This window comes from Lampetra fluviatilis, chromosome 25 (assembly GCF_964198595.1).
Source record: "Lampetra fluviatilis chromosome 25, kcLamFluv1.1, whole genome shotgun sequence".
In the NCBI taxonomy this organism is placed as follows: domain Eukaryota; kingdom Metazoa; phylum Chordata; class Hyperoartia; order Petromyzontiformes; family Petromyzontidae; genus Lampetra; species Lampetra fluviatilis.
Genome location: NC_136299.1, coordinates 2,999,089 through 3,019,842, shown reverse-complemented (window position 1 = coordinate 3,019,842; position 20,754 = coordinate 2,999,089). Strand labels below are relative to the sequence as shown.

The 20,754-nt window shown below is 42.0% G+C and overlaps 1 protein-coding gene across 1 annotated transcript in view; it reads left to right on the top strand.

Moving 5' to 3' along the window:
* The window catches only part of PPP5C (protein phosphatase 5 catalytic subunit), a 34,890-nt gene extending 14,422 nt beyond the window's left edge, over positions 1 to 20,468 (top strand). Inside the window, exons 3-13 of the mRNA XM_078868023.1 lie at positions 997 to 1,144; positions 1,531 to 1,652; positions 2,595 to 2,660; positions 4,317 to 4,415; positions 6,169 to 6,274; positions 7,400 to 7,542; positions 10,535 to 10,622; positions 13,148 to 13,188; positions 14,356 to 14,534; positions 15,879 to 15,960; positions 17,141 to 20,468. Of these exons, the coding sequence (XP_078724149.1) occupies positions 997 to 1,144; positions 1,531 to 1,652; positions 2,595 to 2,660; positions 4,317 to 4,415; positions 6,169 to 6,274; positions 7,400 to 7,542; positions 10,535 to 10,622; positions 13,148 to 13,188; positions 14,356 to 14,534; positions 15,879 to 15,960; positions 17,141 to 17,203 (1,137 nt within the window). The 3' untranslated portion in view covers positions 17,204 to 20,468. The remainder of the gene's footprint in view (positions 1 to 996; positions 1,145 to 1,530; positions 1,653 to 2,594; positions 2,661 to 4,316; positions 4,416 to 6,168; positions 6,275 to 7,399; positions 7,543 to 10,534; positions 10,623 to 13,147; positions 13,189 to 14,355; positions 14,535 to 15,878; positions 15,961 to 17,140) is intronic.
* Positions 20,469 to 20,754: the final 286 nt, after the last annotated feature.

Genomic DNA, 20,754 nt, shown 5'->3' with positions numbered 1-20,754 from the left:
GGGAGCATTATCATTGGTCTGTGTACACAATATTTACACAATTGCCTTCACATCTATTGAATTATAACAGTTCAGACAGACCTTGTGATGTAGGTAAGATCAATCCTTTGTCACTATCCCAAGGGCAATTACTTGCAGTTGTATTGAAGACATTTGTAGCTTCATTTGTTTATATAATTATTTTAATTGTTTAGAATTTGATATGCCCCATTTTATGAATTTTCGGTTTGATTAAGTTGCTACAGATTTTGTACATTTATAGTAGTTTTATGCTTATATTTTCTGTGAGAATTTTATTTAAATTTCCATTCCAATGGTTTACTTTTAAAACTGTTGGTAGTTTACTCCAAGTTTTCTATGCATGTTTTTTCCCCTTCGAGTTATTTTATTTTCAGGTTCCCTTAGTATCTGATTAAGGCTAAATAAAGTAGAAAGAAAGAGGGATGAGAGTTATATTTTTTAAAGCTACTCTTGGCCTTGTCTTATTCCCAGATTTCCTGATAGCACAAAGCTATGCCATTCATAAGTATATACTTTGAAATAGTTTTTACATGTCATACGTTTGCTGTGTTTGTGTCAATTCTTGCGTGTGGCAGCATATTCTGGAGCTAAATGGCAATGGCGAGGTCTGCTAGCTACGAGAGGGCTTCAGGAGAGTTGGTGAAGTTTTGTTGCTGCATTTGAAGGAGCGCAGACTAGTGGTTTACTGTATGGCCCATAGTTTGCATTGCATGGCCACAATCGCACAACTGTGGCTTGTTTTTAATTTCCATTCATGCAGTAGTTGTGCTTATCGGCCTGTTGATGTTCTGGTGCGGTTGATTGTTCCACCAGTGTCACTGAGAACTATCCAAGTATGTCAATCGAAAACGAAATCTTCCACCTTCAGGGACTTTCCCTACGTGGATCGCTTTAATAATTTATGAAACGATAAAAAAAAAAATGTATTCCTTTGAATCGCACTCCTTTCATTTCTTAATTGAATCGCCTGTTCAGGTGGTGAAAGTAAGACCCAACGACAAGGACGCCAAGCTCAAGTACCAGGAGTGCAGCAAGATCGTGAAGCGCAAGGCGTTTGAGCGCGCCATCGCAAGCGACGACAGCAAAAAGTCTGTGGCCGATGCCTTGGACCTGGATAGCATGGGTAAGCTTTGCCGCAGAAAAGTCTTACGGCTTAAGAGTCATTCAACCACAGCTCTTGAGTGCTGTAGACAGACAGCATCTCTCTTGAGCTTACGGATTTAGGAAATTAACGTGTCTAGTAAATTTATTTTTTTCTAAGCAGGTTAAAAGCCTGTTCGGACCACGCAGTCAATGAGTTGACCGTTTTAAGTTCGGCAGCGTCTTCTATATTGATTTGAGGAATTGCCAAAGAGGTATCGTCTGCTGTAAAGTTAATTGTTAAAGATAACGCACATTCCTCACGCACGACTTGCAGTCACATTGCCAATTCCATGGAAATGTAAGCAAATGAAACTTGCATGGTGAAATGAGTCGTGAATGTGTTTTGCCCCATGGGTTTCATTTCAGCCATTGAGGATGACTACACCGGACCGAAGGTGGATAATGGCCAAGTGACGGTCACGTTCATGAAGGAGCTCATTGAATGGTTCAAAGATCAGAAAAAACTGCACAGGAAATATGCCTATCAGGTAAACGAATGTGTGGGATTGATGGTTTTGTGCGTTGTGATGCAGTTAAAAACAAAACTGCATCTGCACGATATTGCATCAAGTAGATAAGCAGCAACATTTTTTTCATTTAGTGCCAGTGGTCAACCTCGTGTGTGTGTGTGCGCGCGTGCGTGCGTTACACAAGAATGCGTGCCTTGGACCGCTCGGTTATCAGAGGAAAAGCCCTTGCATTGCTCTTTGCGATTCAAATACAAGGTCGGTTTCGGAAGTCTGCTATTATTTATACCGTTTTATCTGTGCAACTGTTTGTACAGAGAGTATGCTACACATCCATGCAGGGGAGTGGACGCATTTGTGAGCAAACTCCTGGCTTGCTGAGCGGAACCTGAGCCCTCCAAATGCTTATCCTTCCCAACGGAAAAGTTTCTTCTCTCACAACTTGAGGCCTTGAAGTCAGGATGTTGAATCGGTTATCCATACTGAAACGCTTTCTCTCTCTGACTTTAATAATTATGTTAACCTCGTTTAGCCACGCTTGGACTAAGCGCTCAGGACTCATCCAAGATGGGTGTACCTTCTCTTTATTTATAGCCTGCAGTGACAAGAATGTTATGACGCATTATCAGCCACCTTACTGTTATATAATTTACAAATAAGTGAATGTCAATGTACCATCATGCAAATAATGCAATGTATGAAAATGTATATTCGAAATATAAAAGGTATTACATTTTTTATTCATATTTTTAGTCAATTAAATTGCATTGTGGAAATAAAAAAATAACATTTCAGATATAAGCATTTGCCCAACACCAAATGTAAACACATTGTGCCTTTTCCAACATGGATTTTTAAGTAATAAGGGCATCAAAGCCTCGTAGAGGAATGTGCAAACATATACTACAACGTCTAGTGCCGCATGTGCATTGGTTTATATTTGGTTTGTGTTTACTTCCATAGATCCTCCTCCAGGTCAAGCAAAGTCTTCAGAAGTTACCCAGTCTGGTGGAGGTGACAATCAAAGATGTAAGTTTTGTTTTCCCTATTCGCTCACATTTGTAGGTACCGTTTGCTTGCAGCAGAGCACCTGCTGTAATGGAATCCAACATATTACCCTGCTGCTTAGCTCAGCATAAAAGGGCACTTAATTTACAAAAATGTCCAATGAAAGGTTTTTTATTTTACTACAAATATTCATATTCTTGGTTCTTTCGGTAAAGACTTTACCGATAGAACCAAGAATATGAATCCCTGCAGCACGAAAGCTTTAAATACAAATATTCAGTTGAGTATTGTGAATTGAGTCGAGCGAGTTATGTACATCAAGCACAGTGATCATATCAGGTGCATCTCAATGGGCTCTGTGATTCGCCAGAAAGCTATGATCAACAATTACCCAGATTTCACCCCGTAATATTCTCAGACGTAATGTACTAGCACCATCTAGTGTTATAAGAAACATAATCTATGCCTAGTCGGGGATTTTAGTTTGCCATCAGCAATAGTCATAATGTTTGTTTATTTATGTTAGTGTTCTGATTTGTCCTGAGATTCCCGAAAAAAATGCGCAAGGCCTGAATGGGTTGGTGGGAGAAACATGTGAGTTTCATTTATTTTAGGTGTCCTAAGATGAACTATGCCATTTATTTTACAATTTTTAAACTCCTGCCCTCTGCATCGATAGGTGGCTATAAAATATTTAGGGTAAAATTGGTGATAACTGCAATTAAATCAAGGTAAACTTTTTTGAGACTTAAACTGATATTAAACTCATGGGTGACTTGGCAGGAAGAAATAGATGCTTTAAATATTGGTACAAAAATCACACATTGCAATTACACATTTAGTAAATTGTACACAAACATTTTCTTCGTCTTGCTGACATGTTTAAAATTGTCGATTATTTTTGCTATTTATATAAAAATGTTTAGTTCGCAGAAAAGCAGTCATTTGTGGCAGTTCTGAAAGTGCTATGAGTATTGTCTCTGTTAAGGGTATAAGCATATGTTTGGGGTGGTTCGATATGCTTTTATGAATGCAGTTCACACTCAAACTATTTTAGTTCAACGAACAGTTGAATTCTCCCCAGCTGCTGGGTAATGTGAAGAATTTTCATAGCACTACGTTTACCGTAAAGTGGTGACGTGATTACGTTAAGTTGTGCCAGTGCAGTGAATGAAATTGCAGCTGAGAGTGGACAGCTTACCTAAACATATTCAGGTGTGTGTGGGTGATCATAAATTACACAAAAAAGCTGACACGTTTCGTTAATAATGCTGCCTTGAAAGAAATATTTATAATCGGTGACTGTTTCGGACAATAGCCCTCCTTCATAGTACCTGAGCTATGATGTGTGCTATAAAAAATCACCATTGTCCAAAATGTCCCCTATTATATATATTTTTTGTTTTGGCAGTTATTGACAAAGTGAGGTTTTTTTGGTTGTTGTTTGTGCTTTTACCCCACTGGCATCCCAGCAGCGTTACCAAGTAGTGTATGCATTACAATTGAATTGGCAAATAAGTTACACTTCTATCACACATTATTGAACCAGCGTCATCGGTTATGTTCATGTGTTTAGACACCAATCACAACACCATCATAGTAATGTCTGAATTACCACTTGGCTCACTTGGCTTGTTTTGTGATCATGTTTGAATGACTTGTCTCTTTCTGGAACAGGGTGACATGATTACCGTCTGTGGAGATATTCATGGTCAATATTTTGACCTACTACACATTTTTGAGCTCAATGGGCTCCCATCTGAAACAAATCCTTACGTATCCTTCACACATGCTTTTGGAGTATTTGTCTGTTTTTCAGTGTGGCATTATGACAATAAATTGCGGTAACAATGTTGTAGATGATGTTCATTTCCATCGGGACACTTTCATGGTTTTGGATGACAAAGCAATTCGTCATTTTCTGTTCAACTTTAAAAAGCATGAGCCATGTCCATAATCACGTCTTTTTTTAAACACTTTGCTGACCCCTGGCTCAAAGGCCCAAGACATTAAGCAGCCAGCAACAAACAGCACGATCGAAGTTGTAATCGGTAACAGTTAACACGGTAATCTGTCTGAGCTGGTGAGCACAGTGGGGAGTTATTTCTAGATTTGAAGCTTTCGTAACTGCAAAGATTCGTACTCTTAGGTTGTTTCGGTATAGTCACGTAGGTAAACAAGAATAATAAAATAATAATTAATCACGACGTTTCGGAGGCAACACAAGTCTCCGTCTTCAGGTGGGACCGTCACAGCTAAATTTACTGTATCAAGTATAAAAAAACTAAGAGTATAGTGGGGAGTTATGTTTGCAATGGTTTCATCTAATAGTTCAGAGGTCGGGCAACCAAAATAACAAGGAGAGCCGAAATGCACTGTGTGGTGAACACGAGACGATGGCCCTGAATAAATAACATCATGAAGCGGTCCTTAAAGAGCCGCATGCGGTTCCGGAGCCGCAGGTTGCCAAGGCCTGCGATGATTGTTTTTGTAAGTTTTTCTGTTCTTTCTAGATTTGAAGCTTTCATGACTGCAAGGATTCATACTCTTAGGTTTTTTCGGTAAAGTCACGTAGGTAAAAAATAAAATTAATAAAAGTAAAATAAAAATCACGACGTTTCGGAGGCAACACAAGCTTCCGTCTTCAGGTGGAACCGTCACAGCACGATTGTTGTATAAAGTAATTTTTGGTGACCTAGAGTCACTCTTGCAAATTTATCCTGATCTTTCGTTCTCACCTGGTTAAACAAAGTGAAGTTTAAACATGATGAGGGAGGGGGCACCGGTGTGAGGACGAAACGAGGAGAGAAGCTGTGAGTGATGGGTAACTGAGTGGAGGGAGATGTCTAGATACAGAATTAAAATCGGCTTGGCAAGTGCAAGCTGGGGATTGTGCCACAACTGCAGGAGATGGTGCAGAGTGGGAAACGGTATCAGGGCAATTTTAACATGTTTGAATAGGGTCATGGTTTATGGCAGACTGCGTATGTGGTGAACAGAAATACGGTTAAGCAGTGGTCTACTGTATTCAAGAAGACCAACTCGTGTGAAAAAGCCCACCGGAAACGTCTTAATCTAAAGTTAAACCATGCCACACTCCCGTGTAGTAAACAATGGAACTTCATTGTACATTATTGGGCCATTGCACTCAATCACGGGGCTTCACGATAATTTCCTGAGGTGAGTAAAAAAACAAAACTGAACCATCTAATTCTGCTCTTGCCCTGGAAAGGGCGCTATCTAAATCCTAAATAGAATAGAATACATATTGAGTGTTTAATTTGAATTACATTCATCAACAATGCATGCACATTGTTTGCTCCAAAAATACTAAACATCGCATGGATGGGGTTTTTTTTTTTACTCAGGCATTATACTATGTTACTGTTAAATAGATCAACTTCATTTTACGTACTTAAAGCAACTTAATTAAAAAAAAAAAGTGTATTTTGCAACATGTTTTCTCTTCCCAACAAATGATCAAAGTCAAGAATGGACTCCTTAGATTCCTTAGGCAGAGCAACCGCAGGTATTCAATGGCGATTTCGTCGACAGAGGCTCCTGGTCGGTGGAAGTTATACTCGTCCTGTTCGGATTCAAGCTTCTCTACCCAGACCACTTCCATTTAATGCGAGGTGAGATAACCCTAAAGCCGCATGTTCATTTTGAGGTGAAAAGTACCGAGAGTATGCCTCCATGTAATTAGCGCAAAATAAAATCAATTTCCAATGTGGTGGTCCCAAATCAGTCACCATTGAAAGAGAACATTGGTTTTGCACTGAATTCAGTAATGCGCCTATGCAAGCACACTCAGTAGTGGTTGTATGAAATGGTGGTTGTATGAATTAGTGGTTGTATGAAATGGTGGTTGTATGGTGTTTGTATGAAATGTGCTCTTGTTTAAGGTTTGCTTTAATGGTGGTGGTCTACAGGATTTACAAATGCATCACATGGTGCACTAACTATGAACCCAGGATCTGAGCTCTAAACCCTGGCAGGGTTTTTTTCTTGTTACACAACTCCAACATATGTTTTTGAGACTCGTACTGCTTGCACATTGTTTCTCATCAGTCTCACATACTGTCTCAGTACCGAATAGTATTTTAATTTAAGACAATCTTCGGTTTTAAAGAACTGACATTTTATTTATTTTTAAGGTCGAATACTTATTTCATTTTCATGTTCTTAAATTTTGTTTAACTTCTGCGTTCAGTGCAATCACAAATGTAAAACATCTCCCCACATTCATCATTGACACATCCGTATGTGAACTAATTGTTAGAAGCCAGTGTAATGATCAATGTGGTTGTTTTTTTCCTTGAACGTGTTCACCTCCTGCAAATGCAATCTTTTCATGTTTACATTCAATAAAGTTATTGGCATTTTTCAATCATAAACATTAATTACCTCTGCGTGAAAAATAGTATTTTAACTTTAATTGCAGCGGTTTAATTTAATTCGCCTAGATATCACTCTTTGCATCCATTTGCTTCGTATTATACTCCTACTATCATGTATTAAGGTAAAACAATAGAAGTAAATGCAATTATTGCCAAATTCAAGAACGGAGGTCATTTTTATTTTATGCATGCTCGTATATTCTTGGGTGTTCAACAGCAATCTTGCTTGCTGGGATAGATATATTCTAGCTGGTCAGTAATAACAGGTTTTTTTTTCCAATGCAGCTAAGGGAGGTAAAAATCTCATTAAAAAAACACTCTTAATCCGTGGTGACTTGTTACCTGCGCTCAACGCTGTAGGTAACCATGAGACGGACAACATGAACCAGATGTACGGCTTCGAAGGGGAGGTGAAGGCCAAGTACACGGCTCAGATGTTCGACTTCTTCAGTGAAGTGTTCCAGTGGCTTCCCCTCGCCATGTGCATCAACAGCAGAGTGCTGGTAAGGTGAACTTGCATCCATTGCATGACAAGCAAAAGGCAATCGCCATTCATTTTAATTCCACTGCTGGTTCAAGTTCTGCCCAGCGTGTACATCTCAACGCACTTGCGTGCTCTGATTGCCATCGTTCAATACATCCTTTGAGCAACCCCTTATTCAGCCTGCCTCTGTCCACAATAACTTTATTTTAGTGTTTTTTTAATGTACAAGTTAAATGTGTTTTTATTTATTTTGGCTGGCTCTAGTCAACATGACTTTTTTTCTTTAAAATATATATATTTTTTAAATCGGCACAAATTACTTTACTTAATCAGTTTCTTGTCAGGCATATCGACTCTCTTTTTAAAAGCATTACACTATTTCATCATTCATTCCTGTGAATTGTGGGCAAATTCTGCTTATATATTTTTCTTCCTAGGATGAGTTTAATGACATTAAAGCTAAATTCCAGCAGAATATAGTTTAATGCCCGCCATCTGATCTGCAAACTTAGTTAATGATGTGGTGGTTGGCATCCCAGTGTGTTGCTGGTGGACCACAAAACCCCCTATTGTGTTTTCATGTATTGATTTTCTCACGGTTGAGCACAGGCCTAAACACAACAAGTGTTCAGTAACAGACGGCGCTGTGGCAAGTTGTACTCGATGAGGGAACACTGGGATTGGACTATGTTATAAGAACTTGAGAAAAGAGGGCAATACAAGCAACATTACAATTAGCATTTTCTCGCAATTTTTCGAGAGTTCTTTGCATTTTTTTTTTTCAAAGAAGAGTGAAGTGTATGTAAAGTTCCACCGTTGTTATTATTATGGCTAATAAAAAAAAAGGTAAAATTCACTTCCCAAGCTGTGCGTTGGGCAAAAAAATGTCGGCTGAAGGGAGTGTAATTGGAAGAGTGTTTTTTTTTTTAAAGTTTATGTCGACAAGTGTGCGTTCAGGGCCAGAGGAAGAGCTCTTCATAGACCGTATCTCAAATATCCTGTGGACGTGTAATTTATGCTATTGGTAATGTAAATAAATGGCCGCTCCCGCAGCCTTCATAAAGGCAGGTATTGAGTTTTCGTGAGTTACCCCCCAGTCTTTTTCTCCTCGGAAATAAACTTTCCCCTCCTGAGGAATTTCTGGGAGGTGCGATGTTGATTAGATATGTTTGTATGAACTGGCGCTGACAACCACAGAAAGAATTTATAGCAATTAGTTGAACAATTTTCTCAAACATCCTCTGATTGGTTATCATTTGCCGGAGACACATGTGGACCCCCCTGACCTTTTTCTCTCGTCAACACAAGCGCTCACCTTACACAAACCCTCATAGCCTCCTCCACCACCGGCGCATACGGTCAGGACATGTTTTGCTGAGTTTGATGGGAAAAAAAGAACCGCTTGAATTTACAGTAACTCAAGAAATGACCGATGAGACGAAAGGGCAGAGGTAGCTCAAGAAGGCCGAGTTCCACTCATCACTGCCCATTCCCCGAACGTTCACGATGACATTTCCTATTAGAAGAGTGCAGAGTGCTGATCTTTATAATGCAGTGCTTTGGGATGTTTTGTGTTTGTGAAAGACATTGTACAAAGTAAATATAATATTTATTAGTATCAAGGAGCAATTTCACCCAGTTGTAATGGCACTAGTTACTTGGTTGATAAGTCAATAAAAATGTATTTTCATTATACACTAATATATACACTTTGCATAACCCATTGAAAACATATTTGTAATGTGGCATGGCTATTCAACCAGTCACGCACAAAGGAAGGCTAAAATTACTGGGAAATATAAATAACGTGACCGAACAACATAGATTAATTAAAACGGATAATCCCATTACGTTATTTTATGTTAATTCCTTTTAAAAAAAGTTTGTAAAGCTGGGAGATTTGTTTGTTTTCACTGAGTCCTTGCTATTACATTCACGTAGGAAAACAGCTGAAGGCCAGTTCGGTCTTCGCAGGTGTCTGCTTATAATATGGTTGAGTATCTGACATGAGTAGACAGATTGCTAGACGAATAAATAGTCGTGAACTAAACACATCTGTATTCCAAAGGTGTCTTTTTAACATTTAATTTAATTATATTTCGCCACCCGACTGCAAGAGCATTGTTGAAAACATATGGCTTGGTGGCATAGCCGGGCGGTGGCGGCTATGCACGTGGCATGTTATCCAGTACTTGTGGAGAGGAGGGGGGGGGTTGGTGGATCGCACAGATGTTGCGAAACTTCTTCATGTGGCCCTCGTGATGTCATAATGCTGGCTGGTCACAAGAAAGCAGTAGAGCAAAAATGTGAACTCCACCTGTACCGTCTGTATAGTGTCCCCCCCCCCACAAGCGTGGCTGTTCTTTGTGTGCTCCAGTTTCCTCCCACATGTCAACCTTTATTCATTGTCCGATAACGGTAGAATATTAAGAGGACCGCAGAACTTGGGCAATTGTTGGCACGGGCTTATACTGGTAGGATCCACCTGGTTCCACCAGCCCACAGGGGATTATTGTGTCCGTCCGTCGTGCATACAAAAATGGGAGGGGTGGGGCTGGGTGGAGAGGGGAGGGGCTTGGTGGGGAGGGTGGGGGGGCTGGGTGGGGAGGGGGGGGGCTGGGTGGGGAAGGGCTGGTCACCCCGTGGTGCCCTTATAAAACTCAACGTTTAATCTACTCACGCCGGCTTGTGCCCGCCCTCACAGTCGGCCATATTTGCGGAATACACCACGCCGCCGTTGACCCTGGCCATTGACCGAGCAACCCAACGTTCCTACCAGCTCCCTCTGCAGGAATGTGTTGGCGTGACTGCCTTGCCCGCTCGTCTGGTTCCTCCTCGTGCCTCCGAGTCGTTCTCTCTCCGTGAGAGTGAGCAAACACTTATGCGGGTTATTACTCGTTGAAATTATGAAGGCTTGAACTTGCAAAGGCCACGTCCCCGCAGTGGATTGAGAGCACTTGGTGATGTAACTGCCGGTGGAAATGATTGCGATGTTGGGATTTGTGCTGCAGATAATGCACGGTGGCCTGTTCAGCGAGGACGGGGTCACGCTGGACGACATCCGCAAGATCGATCGGAACCGCCAGCCGCCAGACTCGGGTAGGCAAACGCTTGCTGTAAACCACAAAGTGGTGTTGTGTTCCTTTTAGCTACACTACCTACAAATGTACAAGACCATTCTCTTTAAGCATTGTAGACTCGATTAAACAGGCTGGTGTACTGTTATATGCAAGTTGGTGGAAACTTGCACGTCAGTGTGTTTAGTAGCTTAGGGGTTCACCAAATTGCACTTTTCATATTTTTTTTGGGGTGCAATTATGAACAATAGCCATATCAGACAATACACCCAATCGGCATAATCATTGCTTCACCGTTATGTCTAACACTATATCTTTTGAGTGAATCTAAATTCAAATACAATTTGTAATTTTTGTTACAAGGTTTGTTAAGCCTTTCCCATTCCGATGACGTACGTCTGTGTCATAGGAACGGAAGTCTCTTTCTCTATATTATCTGTCTCTACTTCCCCTGCCTCGTCTCTCACCCCCCCCCCCGTCCCTATCCTCCCACTCTCTGTCTCTCGCCTCTCACTCATCCTTATCATTGCTCCTCCCCCCCCCTCCTTCCCTGCACTCCCCTCTCCGTCCTGTTCCCCGCAGCCGGCCACACTGGTCACGTCACAACGGCAATCGCCAGTGCTCAAAACGAATATTTCGCTCCGCAATTATTTTCTTGCTTTAACCCAACCCTATCTTAATATTGAAAAAGATATCTTCAGCTAAATTTGAAGGAAAAGCAAATATCTGGGTGCAGCCTTAGTTATAACCGTATTGGCTTATTTTACCTCATCATAATTGAGAATGTACGCCCAGGTTGAGCATGTAAAGTCATGATTGTTATATTTTAAGGGGCGCTGCGGTGGCAACCTTTATAACTCCCTCACCTGGTATATCGGGGGTCGTGGGTTCGATCTGGACTATGACGCCTGTATATTTGGAGTTTGCATGTTCTCCCCGTGGTTGCATGGATTTGTCTCCGGATCCTGTGGTCTTTTCCTCCACATTTATAAACATGCGTATCGAGAATTTAGCCATTATACATTTCCACGTGATTAGCCACTTCGTTGAGGTGTCATTTGTAGCCAGGTCTCTTCTGAAAACGAGCTACATAGCTCAGTGGGCCTTACCTGGTAAAATGGGAAAAAAGAATGTGTTCGTAACACCACAACCATACCGCCTTAATAGGGTACAATAAATGCACGTATTGATCATACACCATTAAAGTAGAACTAGATGAGAAGGCTTCTCATTGTGTTGACACTGCACTGGCTGCAGTGCACCGCAGAGGTCGCAATCGGGTACCCGATACCCGGCTACCCGTACCCGGCCGGGTACGGGTACCCGTTTGCGATCCTGGTGCGGCCGGGTACGGGTACGGGTAGGCCGTGAGTCACTGGTGAGTAAACGTTTGTCACTCATTTCCCAACGTCTTGTCTCTTTTCACAATTCAAGTTCCTAGAATCAACCCACCCGTGCCTGCAACATGGCTTCATCCCAGAGGTCGCAATCAAGTACCCGATATCCGTACCCTACCCGATACCCCGCCGGGTACGGGTAGCCGGGTATCGGGTAGGGTACGGGTACCCGTTTGCGACCCTGGTGCGGCCGGGTACGGGTAAGGAATCAAAACCCGTTTGCGACCTCTGGTGCACCGTCGGAATGCGAAGGTGCAGTGCTGCCCCCTAGGCCAGCGTGTGCGCTATTGCATGGCCACATTCAACATTTCCTCTTGCTTCTCGAGGTTCATCTTGACGAGAGCTAACTCGAAGCTAGAGTCAACTCATATATTCACGTTGATATGTATCCATTGCTTGCAACATACTGCCAAGTTTCAGCTATTGTCATCATTTAAGGCGCACACTGTTATAGTTTCTTGCTAGATTTCTGGCACCTTCCTGATGATGCCGGTTGTAATACCAGCGAATCGCTGTACTGAATTATTAAATGTTGCGGATCGCTCTCCAGCACACTGGTGTGCTGAATCAATAATGAATTGACACATTTGTTCTCTTGACAACTTTATAAATTTGCTTTGTCAATTGGGGGAGGGTTTATGACACGCATTTTAGTTACACAATCTGAGCCAGAAATTAAATATGTGTTAGCAGAGTCCCTTGCTGACATCACTCCGCAGTTTATTCCCCCTGTACCATGTTTTTCGTTAAGTTCGTTTTAATACGCTTGTTAAGTATGGCTCGTTTTTGCATTCTCATCACTAAGTACAGCTGAAACATGTAGATACCGTACCAATTTTTGGCTTGACAATGATAGGATACGTTGATATTATCTGTGTGGCATCACTTGCAGCTGGCGGTTACAAGGTTCAGGATATTTTTAAAAATTATTTGGGTCTTTCGGTAAACCCACGTGGCTTTACCGAAAGACCCAAAGAATATGAATTCCTGCAGTCACGAAAGCTTTAAGTACATTTTTTTTAATGTTTGTTACTTACAAAACTAGCTGTTATATCTTCACCACTCACAGGCATATCTTAACCACCTACAGAACCACTCACGGATCAAGGACTTCAAATAATATTATTCTTTTGTTTCTTCCTTTGTCTAGGTCCCATGTGTGACTTGCTGTGGTCAGACCCACAACCACAGGTGAGTTGTGTTTATTCACATTTGTTTCTTTTCACTTGCTTAATGAACCATTTTGCATGTGTGTAATGTTTTATCTGCTGTTCCAGGCGTTATATTTGCGCATTCCTCCAATTAATGTTTAGTGTTGTATAGCCTCGTTGTGAGTGCAGTTTGAATCTGACAATTGCTGAGGGACCACAGACAAAGCTGGGAAGGCAGCCAAGACGTTCAGGTGTCACCAACAATTGCCCAAGCTTCGCAGTCTATGGTGGCGAGATGTCAACTTCCTCGCCTGGTATACAGCGGGCCGTGGGTTCGATCTGGACCCCGACACCTGTATATTTGGAGTTTGCATGCCCTCCCCATGGTTGTGTGTATTATTCTCCGGCTTTTCCGGTTTTTCCCTCCAAATTTTAAAAAACACACGTTTAGAGTAGTTGGCTGCTCTATATTTCCACGTGACGAGCCACTTTTGTTGAGCTATAGTTGTGGCCAGGTCACTTCTGAAAAGAGCTGCATAGCTCAGTGGGCCTTACATGGTTAAAAAAAAAAAAACTTTTTTAAAAGATGGTTTTAGCCGATTAGTGTTTATGCTTTTGGGGGGAAGCCATAACACCTGTATCGTTGCGAATGAGCAACATCTCATACAGAAGGGACAAAAAACATCAGTCTGCAATTTGCATCACCATCTTCGCATGGTGAGCCAGGGTGTGGATCCACCTCGATCCCCGCAGAAATGGGGTTTCACAACATTTTTATGGTCCACCAACCCCTCACCTCCACAGTGCTGGATTACAGGGATGCAGAGCAACCAGCGCTGGCTTAAATGGGGTACACTTATGGTACACACAGTTGGTATACAGTGTAGCAACATTTCACACCTATTAACACTACAGCTATGTAATTCAGCGATACGTGACATCCAGTCGCACACATTGTTGTGGCCTCACCAATAGAATAAGTCCAAATTACATTTGCCAGTTTACGGTAATGGGTGGTATTGTGTGCTCATCTTGGCTGTGACACGAGACAATTGTGGGATGTTAACATAAACTGGAGGTTATCATCAAATTCCATGACTTTGTTTGAACTGTGAGGAGGTTCGTGATGATGGTAACAGATTTACCGCCAGGGTGAACATTTTGTTTAATTTATTTTTGTTTTCATGGCTGTGGTGGTGTGCCACAGCCTGGCCGTTCGGTGAGTAAGCGCGGCGTTAGCTGCCAGTTTGGGCCGGACGTGAGCCGGGCCTTCATGGAGCAGAACAACCTCGAGTTGATCATCCGCAGCCACGAGGTAAAGCCGGAAGGCTACGAGGTGGCCCACGACGGCCGCTGCGTCACCGTCTTCTCTGCACCCAACTACTGGTAAGAGGGGAAAGCACCGTGTCTTCTCTAGGAACCTTCAGCTGCCTCACTCGTTCAGTTAAAATATGACACTACTCACTAATTCACTCGAGTCACTCTACCAACGCTATTCTTGCCATGGATAAACCACACAATACCTTGCTGATCTCGTCAAGGAGCATAAACCATTACGTAAACTCCGGTCATCCTCGCAGTGGCTTTTGGATAACCGTCGAACAAAGACGGTTGACTGCATTGTACGCTTTCAGATGCACTGGCAAGGGTGATGACATCTCTCCACCGCAGCACCCAAAATTAGCTTCTCGTTTCCTTCCAGTCGTGTACTCCACAGTTGCTCTTTGTAGAAGACCTGAGACATTCCACGGCAGTGATGGAAAAACTCCACGTAACTTGAGTTAACTGGCAACAGGTATATGTTGTGTGTATGTTGAACTTCTTTCGCACCGTGCTAATCTGAGGTGCGGGGCAAGGACAACAAACTAAACACATAAAGCAGGTCTATAGAAATTAGCCGTCAATTTAGATTTTAAAGTGGATAGCTCCAGTGGCTTTCTAATATCGGAAGGAAGAGCGTTCCAGACGGCCGCAGAAGTACATCTGATCGATGCTTGATGTTCAATCTTCCATCAAGAAATCTAAAACAATCTCCAGCGATTGCAAAATCATCTCGCCCGCATCGTTTTCGACGCCTGTCACCCTCGGCTAGATTCCCTCACCTCCCTCCGCGCTCTACGCTGGCTTCCCATCGCCAGCAGGGTCAGCTACAACATCGCCTGTCTGTGCCACCATGGCTCTACTTTTGGTCATCTGCCGTGTCTTCACTCCTCTCACCCTGCACTGCAGCTCACAGAATACATCTCCCGAGCAGCGCAACTCAGAAACTTGCTCTATAAATCAAGGAGCCAGGACTGGCCACTTCTGGGTGTCGTTTCTCCGTTGCAGTCCCCATATTTCTCTTCACTTCTGTAACCCTGCACCACAGCTCACGGTAGAGTTATCCGTAGCAGCAGCACGACTCACGAACCTCCTCTCTACCCCAAGGAGCAAGACAGTCACTGCCAGGCCATGCCAGCCTCCGCCGTCTATAGCGCTATCCCACGGCACAATCGGAGCAGCGTTCAATGTACACCGACATTTCAGAGGCACTTAAAGGCCCCTTCTCCTCTTTCACCTGGCTTTCAAGTGACTGAGAGTCACGGCCCCAGAGTCACAGTCATGTACATCTGTGAAGTATTGTGCACGTTATGAACGTCATTATTATTAAAAAGAACCATTCTGTTATTATTTTTGTGATTAACGTGTTTCCTTGTTTCATACTGATCGTGTTTGCTTTTGTCCCTGCAGTGACCAGATGGGCAACAAAGGCTCCTACATTCATCTGACGGCTCCCGCATTAAAACCGGAGTTCCATGAATTTGCTGCCGTTGTGAGTACAAATCGAACGAACCGTACAGTTAGTGCCCCTAGCCTGAGCATGAATGGGAGATGCTTTGGTAAAAAAAACTCAAAGCCAGACTAATTGTGTGCAAAGCCCCTGATGTTTACAATTTAATAACTAATCACTTTTCTACAGTTGAATTTGAGGTGCTTAGCATCACCGTGAAGCTGAGGGGGAGGGCTGAGGTTCACTGCTTATAATGGGTTAAATAGATTTTAAGAGAGGCCTGAATAATTTTGATTCTTTGGAAAATAAACCCGAAACTTAAAAAACGAGAGCGAGCGATAGTCCAAGCAGGGCACGTGGCCTCCAAAGAAACGGGTTTGCTGAATTCTATACAACAGATAAGTTTTGTGTGTAACTTTAGAATTGTTAGTGCACGTAGGCACAACGTTTCCCATGATGCACAGTTTCATTAGGACTGCGAATAGTGTATCAGTTGGAGTTGTTTTGTTAATTATTAAACATTTAGTTATTTGTGTTGCCTTCTGGTTTACCCTGCATTTTGGCTTACTCGAATCTAGCTTAGAGAAGGTATTATTGTACATCAATCATGCAATTAGAGTCATCAGGACAACATGTTGCGTACGTACAGATTTCATAATCCCAGACTGGTTGGCATGAATGTGGTTTATTGCCAAGCTAAGCACATCGCTTGGTTTCACAGTATGAGCTCATCTATATGAAATAATTACACTTTGGTCACTGGTCTCGACAATATCTCAACTGTTGTACATTTGGTCATTACAAGGCCACCGACAGCGGTTTAACATGTACAGTGCTCTTTTCGTTAGATGCATTTAATTTGTGAATCTTGTAAAAGCTACACCGTAAAAGTGTTGACACATTCTCATTTTTTTAATCACACATAAACTGAAATGTTCACTCAAAGAATGTTTGAGCATGTCAAAATTGCATCTGCATTTAATAAGGCATACATTTAAAGAACCTCGGAATGTTTTCATTTCTCTGTACAGACAACAGTGACTGTAGATTAGGGGTGATGTATTTCAAATGTGTAACTAATGTACTTGCACTTGTTATTATTTTTCATTTAATTCTTACAATTAATTGTGTCTGCGTATGTGTCTTTTTGCAACAGTGATCACATTTGTCTCTCACTGGCTAAAGGGCAATATTTTGTCTTTTTTTCTCTTGTCACCAACAGCCTCACCCGAATGTGAAGCCCATGGCCTATGCCAACGCACTCATGCGCATGGGGATTATGTGAGCTCTGCAATGCAAAGGGAGGGTCCTGCAAAGACTCGCCACCGCGTTGTTGAGCGGTGGATGGGTTTGTGCAGGCATGGACAAAAATGAAACGCAAGGAGGGAAGAAAAAAAGGCTCTTCTCCCTCCCACCTTCACCAACTTTTCCCGAACCACGCATTCCCGTGAAACAAGACGACCCCACGCAGCCCACCAAACTCCTACCTCTAGCAGGCTGCCTCAAGCTCCTTCTCAAACCGCTCTTATGGAAAAGCAACGTTCATTATTTATTCTCTCACCTGTGCTTTTTACAACAACAAAAATACTCACTCAAATTTTTTTATGTCAAGCCAAGAATTAATCTTCAAAGATCTTACCATGAAACTTCTCTGACTCTCCCAAAGTTTTGCAGTTTATATGAACCAACAGGTTTGTTAAATCCTCTCAATTTTGATCAGTACCCAGTGAGTTTATTATTAAATAGCTGTGAAACAGGGATACCTCTGTCATATGTATGTTTAAACTAGGTAAGCCCTGATTATGTTTGTTCCTTGCGATAGTTAAAGTTGGAATAAGGGGGAGGATGGCGTCCTGCGCTTCACTCTCCAAATAAGAACAGATCTTGCCCCTTGGTGTGCATGTAAGATCTATGACAAAAATTAAAATCTTATTTCACGTACCATGTTCATGCTTACCAACGAAAACTTGCAGAATGTCACAGTTTGCGCCTCCTTCCAGTGCAGATGCATGTCTTTACAAAGGCAGTAAAACACATTTACAACCCGTACTAATTCGCATGAGCATGCTACTGTACGCGAATGTCTTGGACAAAAATCCCAGAGTTATCGCAAGGAACATCCCACTGTGTGCGTACCTAGTAAAACTCTGCCATTTGGGAAAAAAAAGAACACCTGATATTTTGCTGAATGCATCGTATCACAAGTGTGCAATCAGCATTCATCAACCAGAGTTCTACACGCTGCATACCTGAACCCCGCACAGCCATGGAGCTACCGGTCTTGTCGTAGACTTCTGACAGATATCCCTTGAGAGGGCTTCTTTCGCACAAATGCTAGTCTGAGCCGTCTTTATTTTCGCACAAATAAGATTTATTCTGCACAGTTCTGCCAAAATAAACCCTCGGAACTGGGGTGTGCTGACTTAAAATGCTTATATTTTCATTGTTCAAATATCAGTTGTAAAGCTGGGATGATCAAACGTTGCCATTGTCAACTTGCTTTATTTTCTTTTAAGGTTTCTATTCAATTCAAACCCAATGATTTGAGTGGTACAGGCAGAGTGCTTTTATGCGGTCATTCGCCCCCTGAGCCATTCAGCCACTTTCCTTTCCCCACATGTGTCACTTGTGAGTGCTCTCAACATTTGGAAGCACCAGGAACATTTATGCTTATTTTGTATCCAGTAACAGTATGGGAATCGGTGCACTGCTCACTCTGCCTGCCTTATTGGGTTATAACATGAGCTGGATACGTGTGCTCGAGGTAAATGAGCTATTTTGTTTGAGATTAATATTTACGCTAAATTAGCAAGGTTTTTTTTAAAGGTACATCTTCGTAAACGTTAGCATTTTGGCCATTTATTTTACAGGTGATCAGCTGCACTGGCTATACGCAGGTCCCATTGCAAAATAGTTAATTTTAATGAGAAGAGAAATTTAAAAAGTTTAACATTCGCAATGCAGCAGGCAAAAGAACTGAGGTTTAACCATTTTATCACCAACAAAGAGCTGGCCTTGATCCATCCCTTGAATACATATTTTTAAAGTTGTGCAAAAGTTTTGACAGCCATTTAGCTCTGCTGTCAGTATAGACTCAACCTTGGCACCCAATTTTCCAATGCTAAAGTGGGGACATTGAAAGTTGGCTGGAAGTGGCTTGCGTTCATTGTTGACGCTCATATTGAATGCGGTGGGTGACCTTTTAACATCGTAAAATGTTTACACATTCGTCAATAACTCTGCCGTAAACGTAAAAATGCATGGCACATGTGCTGCTATGAACAAATGCTATTGCCTGAATGTCACATCATTTTAAGGCGACAGTGTTATTGATGAATGTGTTGTGTTTAATTTAGTTCATTTTGCTCATGCGGCACTATCAACGCAGACTTTTAACATCGTGGCTATCCAACGCGGCAGCATCACCCACATTGTTTAATTTTAACATGGCTAAACATTGGATGTGGAAGGCACACTGTACGATAAATACTGTATTTTTTAATATTCAAAGAGAACTGAGAACATTTACGTAAGCATTGTGCAAGCACTGAACACATTGTGGTAGTAAACTTTATTTTGTGATGAATGACGGGAATTTTGTTTTATCTTTGGTTAGTACAACACTCACTGGAGCCACACGACTTACCGATTTAAATCCACTTCACCTGAAATTTGCAAACAGCCCTGCCCTTAATGTGGACTGCTCTGCTTTGAAAAAAACACATAAATTGCTTGAAAACCAGCATAAGAATTATACATCTAAGCCACAGTGTTTAAATAATTGTAGATTGAAGTCCTCAGATAACTTGCTTTTTTGTAATGTTTACTCACTTAGCATTTTTGTTTTTACGTTTGTTACGGAAACGTGACGTCAATTCAAAAATGTCCAGCAAACGTGGGAACAGTGGCCTCCATAGGCAGGCAGCAGCCTGGAAGGTGAAGCTGCACTAGGATGTTTCGATTTAAAGCTTTCGTGACTGCAGGGATTTATCTTCTTGGTTCTTTCGGTAAAGTCACGTAGAATGGAAATAATAAAATAATAAAAATAAAACAAAAGAATTCTCACGACGTTTCGGCCACAACGCAAGCAGCCGTCCTCAGGTGGAGAACAGGTCTGTCAAGAAGACAGTCTGACATTCAGACTGATATTCAGACTCTGTCTTCTCGACAGACCTGTTCTCCACCTGAGGACGGCTGCTTGCGTTGTGGCCGAAACGTCGTGAGAATTCTTTTATTATGTTTTATTATTTTATTATTTCCATTCTACGTGACTTTACTGAAAGAACCAAAAAGATGCACTAGGATGATCCATCGATGAGCTCAAGTGAACACGTGGATGTGACGCGCGCGCCCTCTAGCGGCCTCTCACGGTATACGGTGTAGGGCATGTCGGAAGAGCATCGATGCAAAGTTATCGGGGTTTTTTTTGTTGGTCTTAGTTCGGAGCACTGCCGCGTGAGACTTAAAGCCTCAGAACATCCTGTGTACATTTGTGATGTAATGTTACCTCACTGACGAATATTTGCATTAAATTGCGAAGCATGGCTACAGCGGAATGAGTGACACGCAAATGTTATGAGACTTTGACTGCCGGACCTCTTAAGGTGTTTGTTACTGGCCACTTGCGGCTATGGGCCTTTGAACTTGTGCTCAGCGACTGCTTGAACAAAAGTTTGTGACCCTGCTGACCTATGCTAAAATCCTATGGAAAATGTCAAATATCGTGTGGCGTCTAGCAACGAAAAACTGGGGAAATCCGGATCCACCAAAATGTTGAGGCTTTAGTACGCCGTGACAAATTAAGCTAGGACTGCAATACGTGTGTTACGTGCAGTT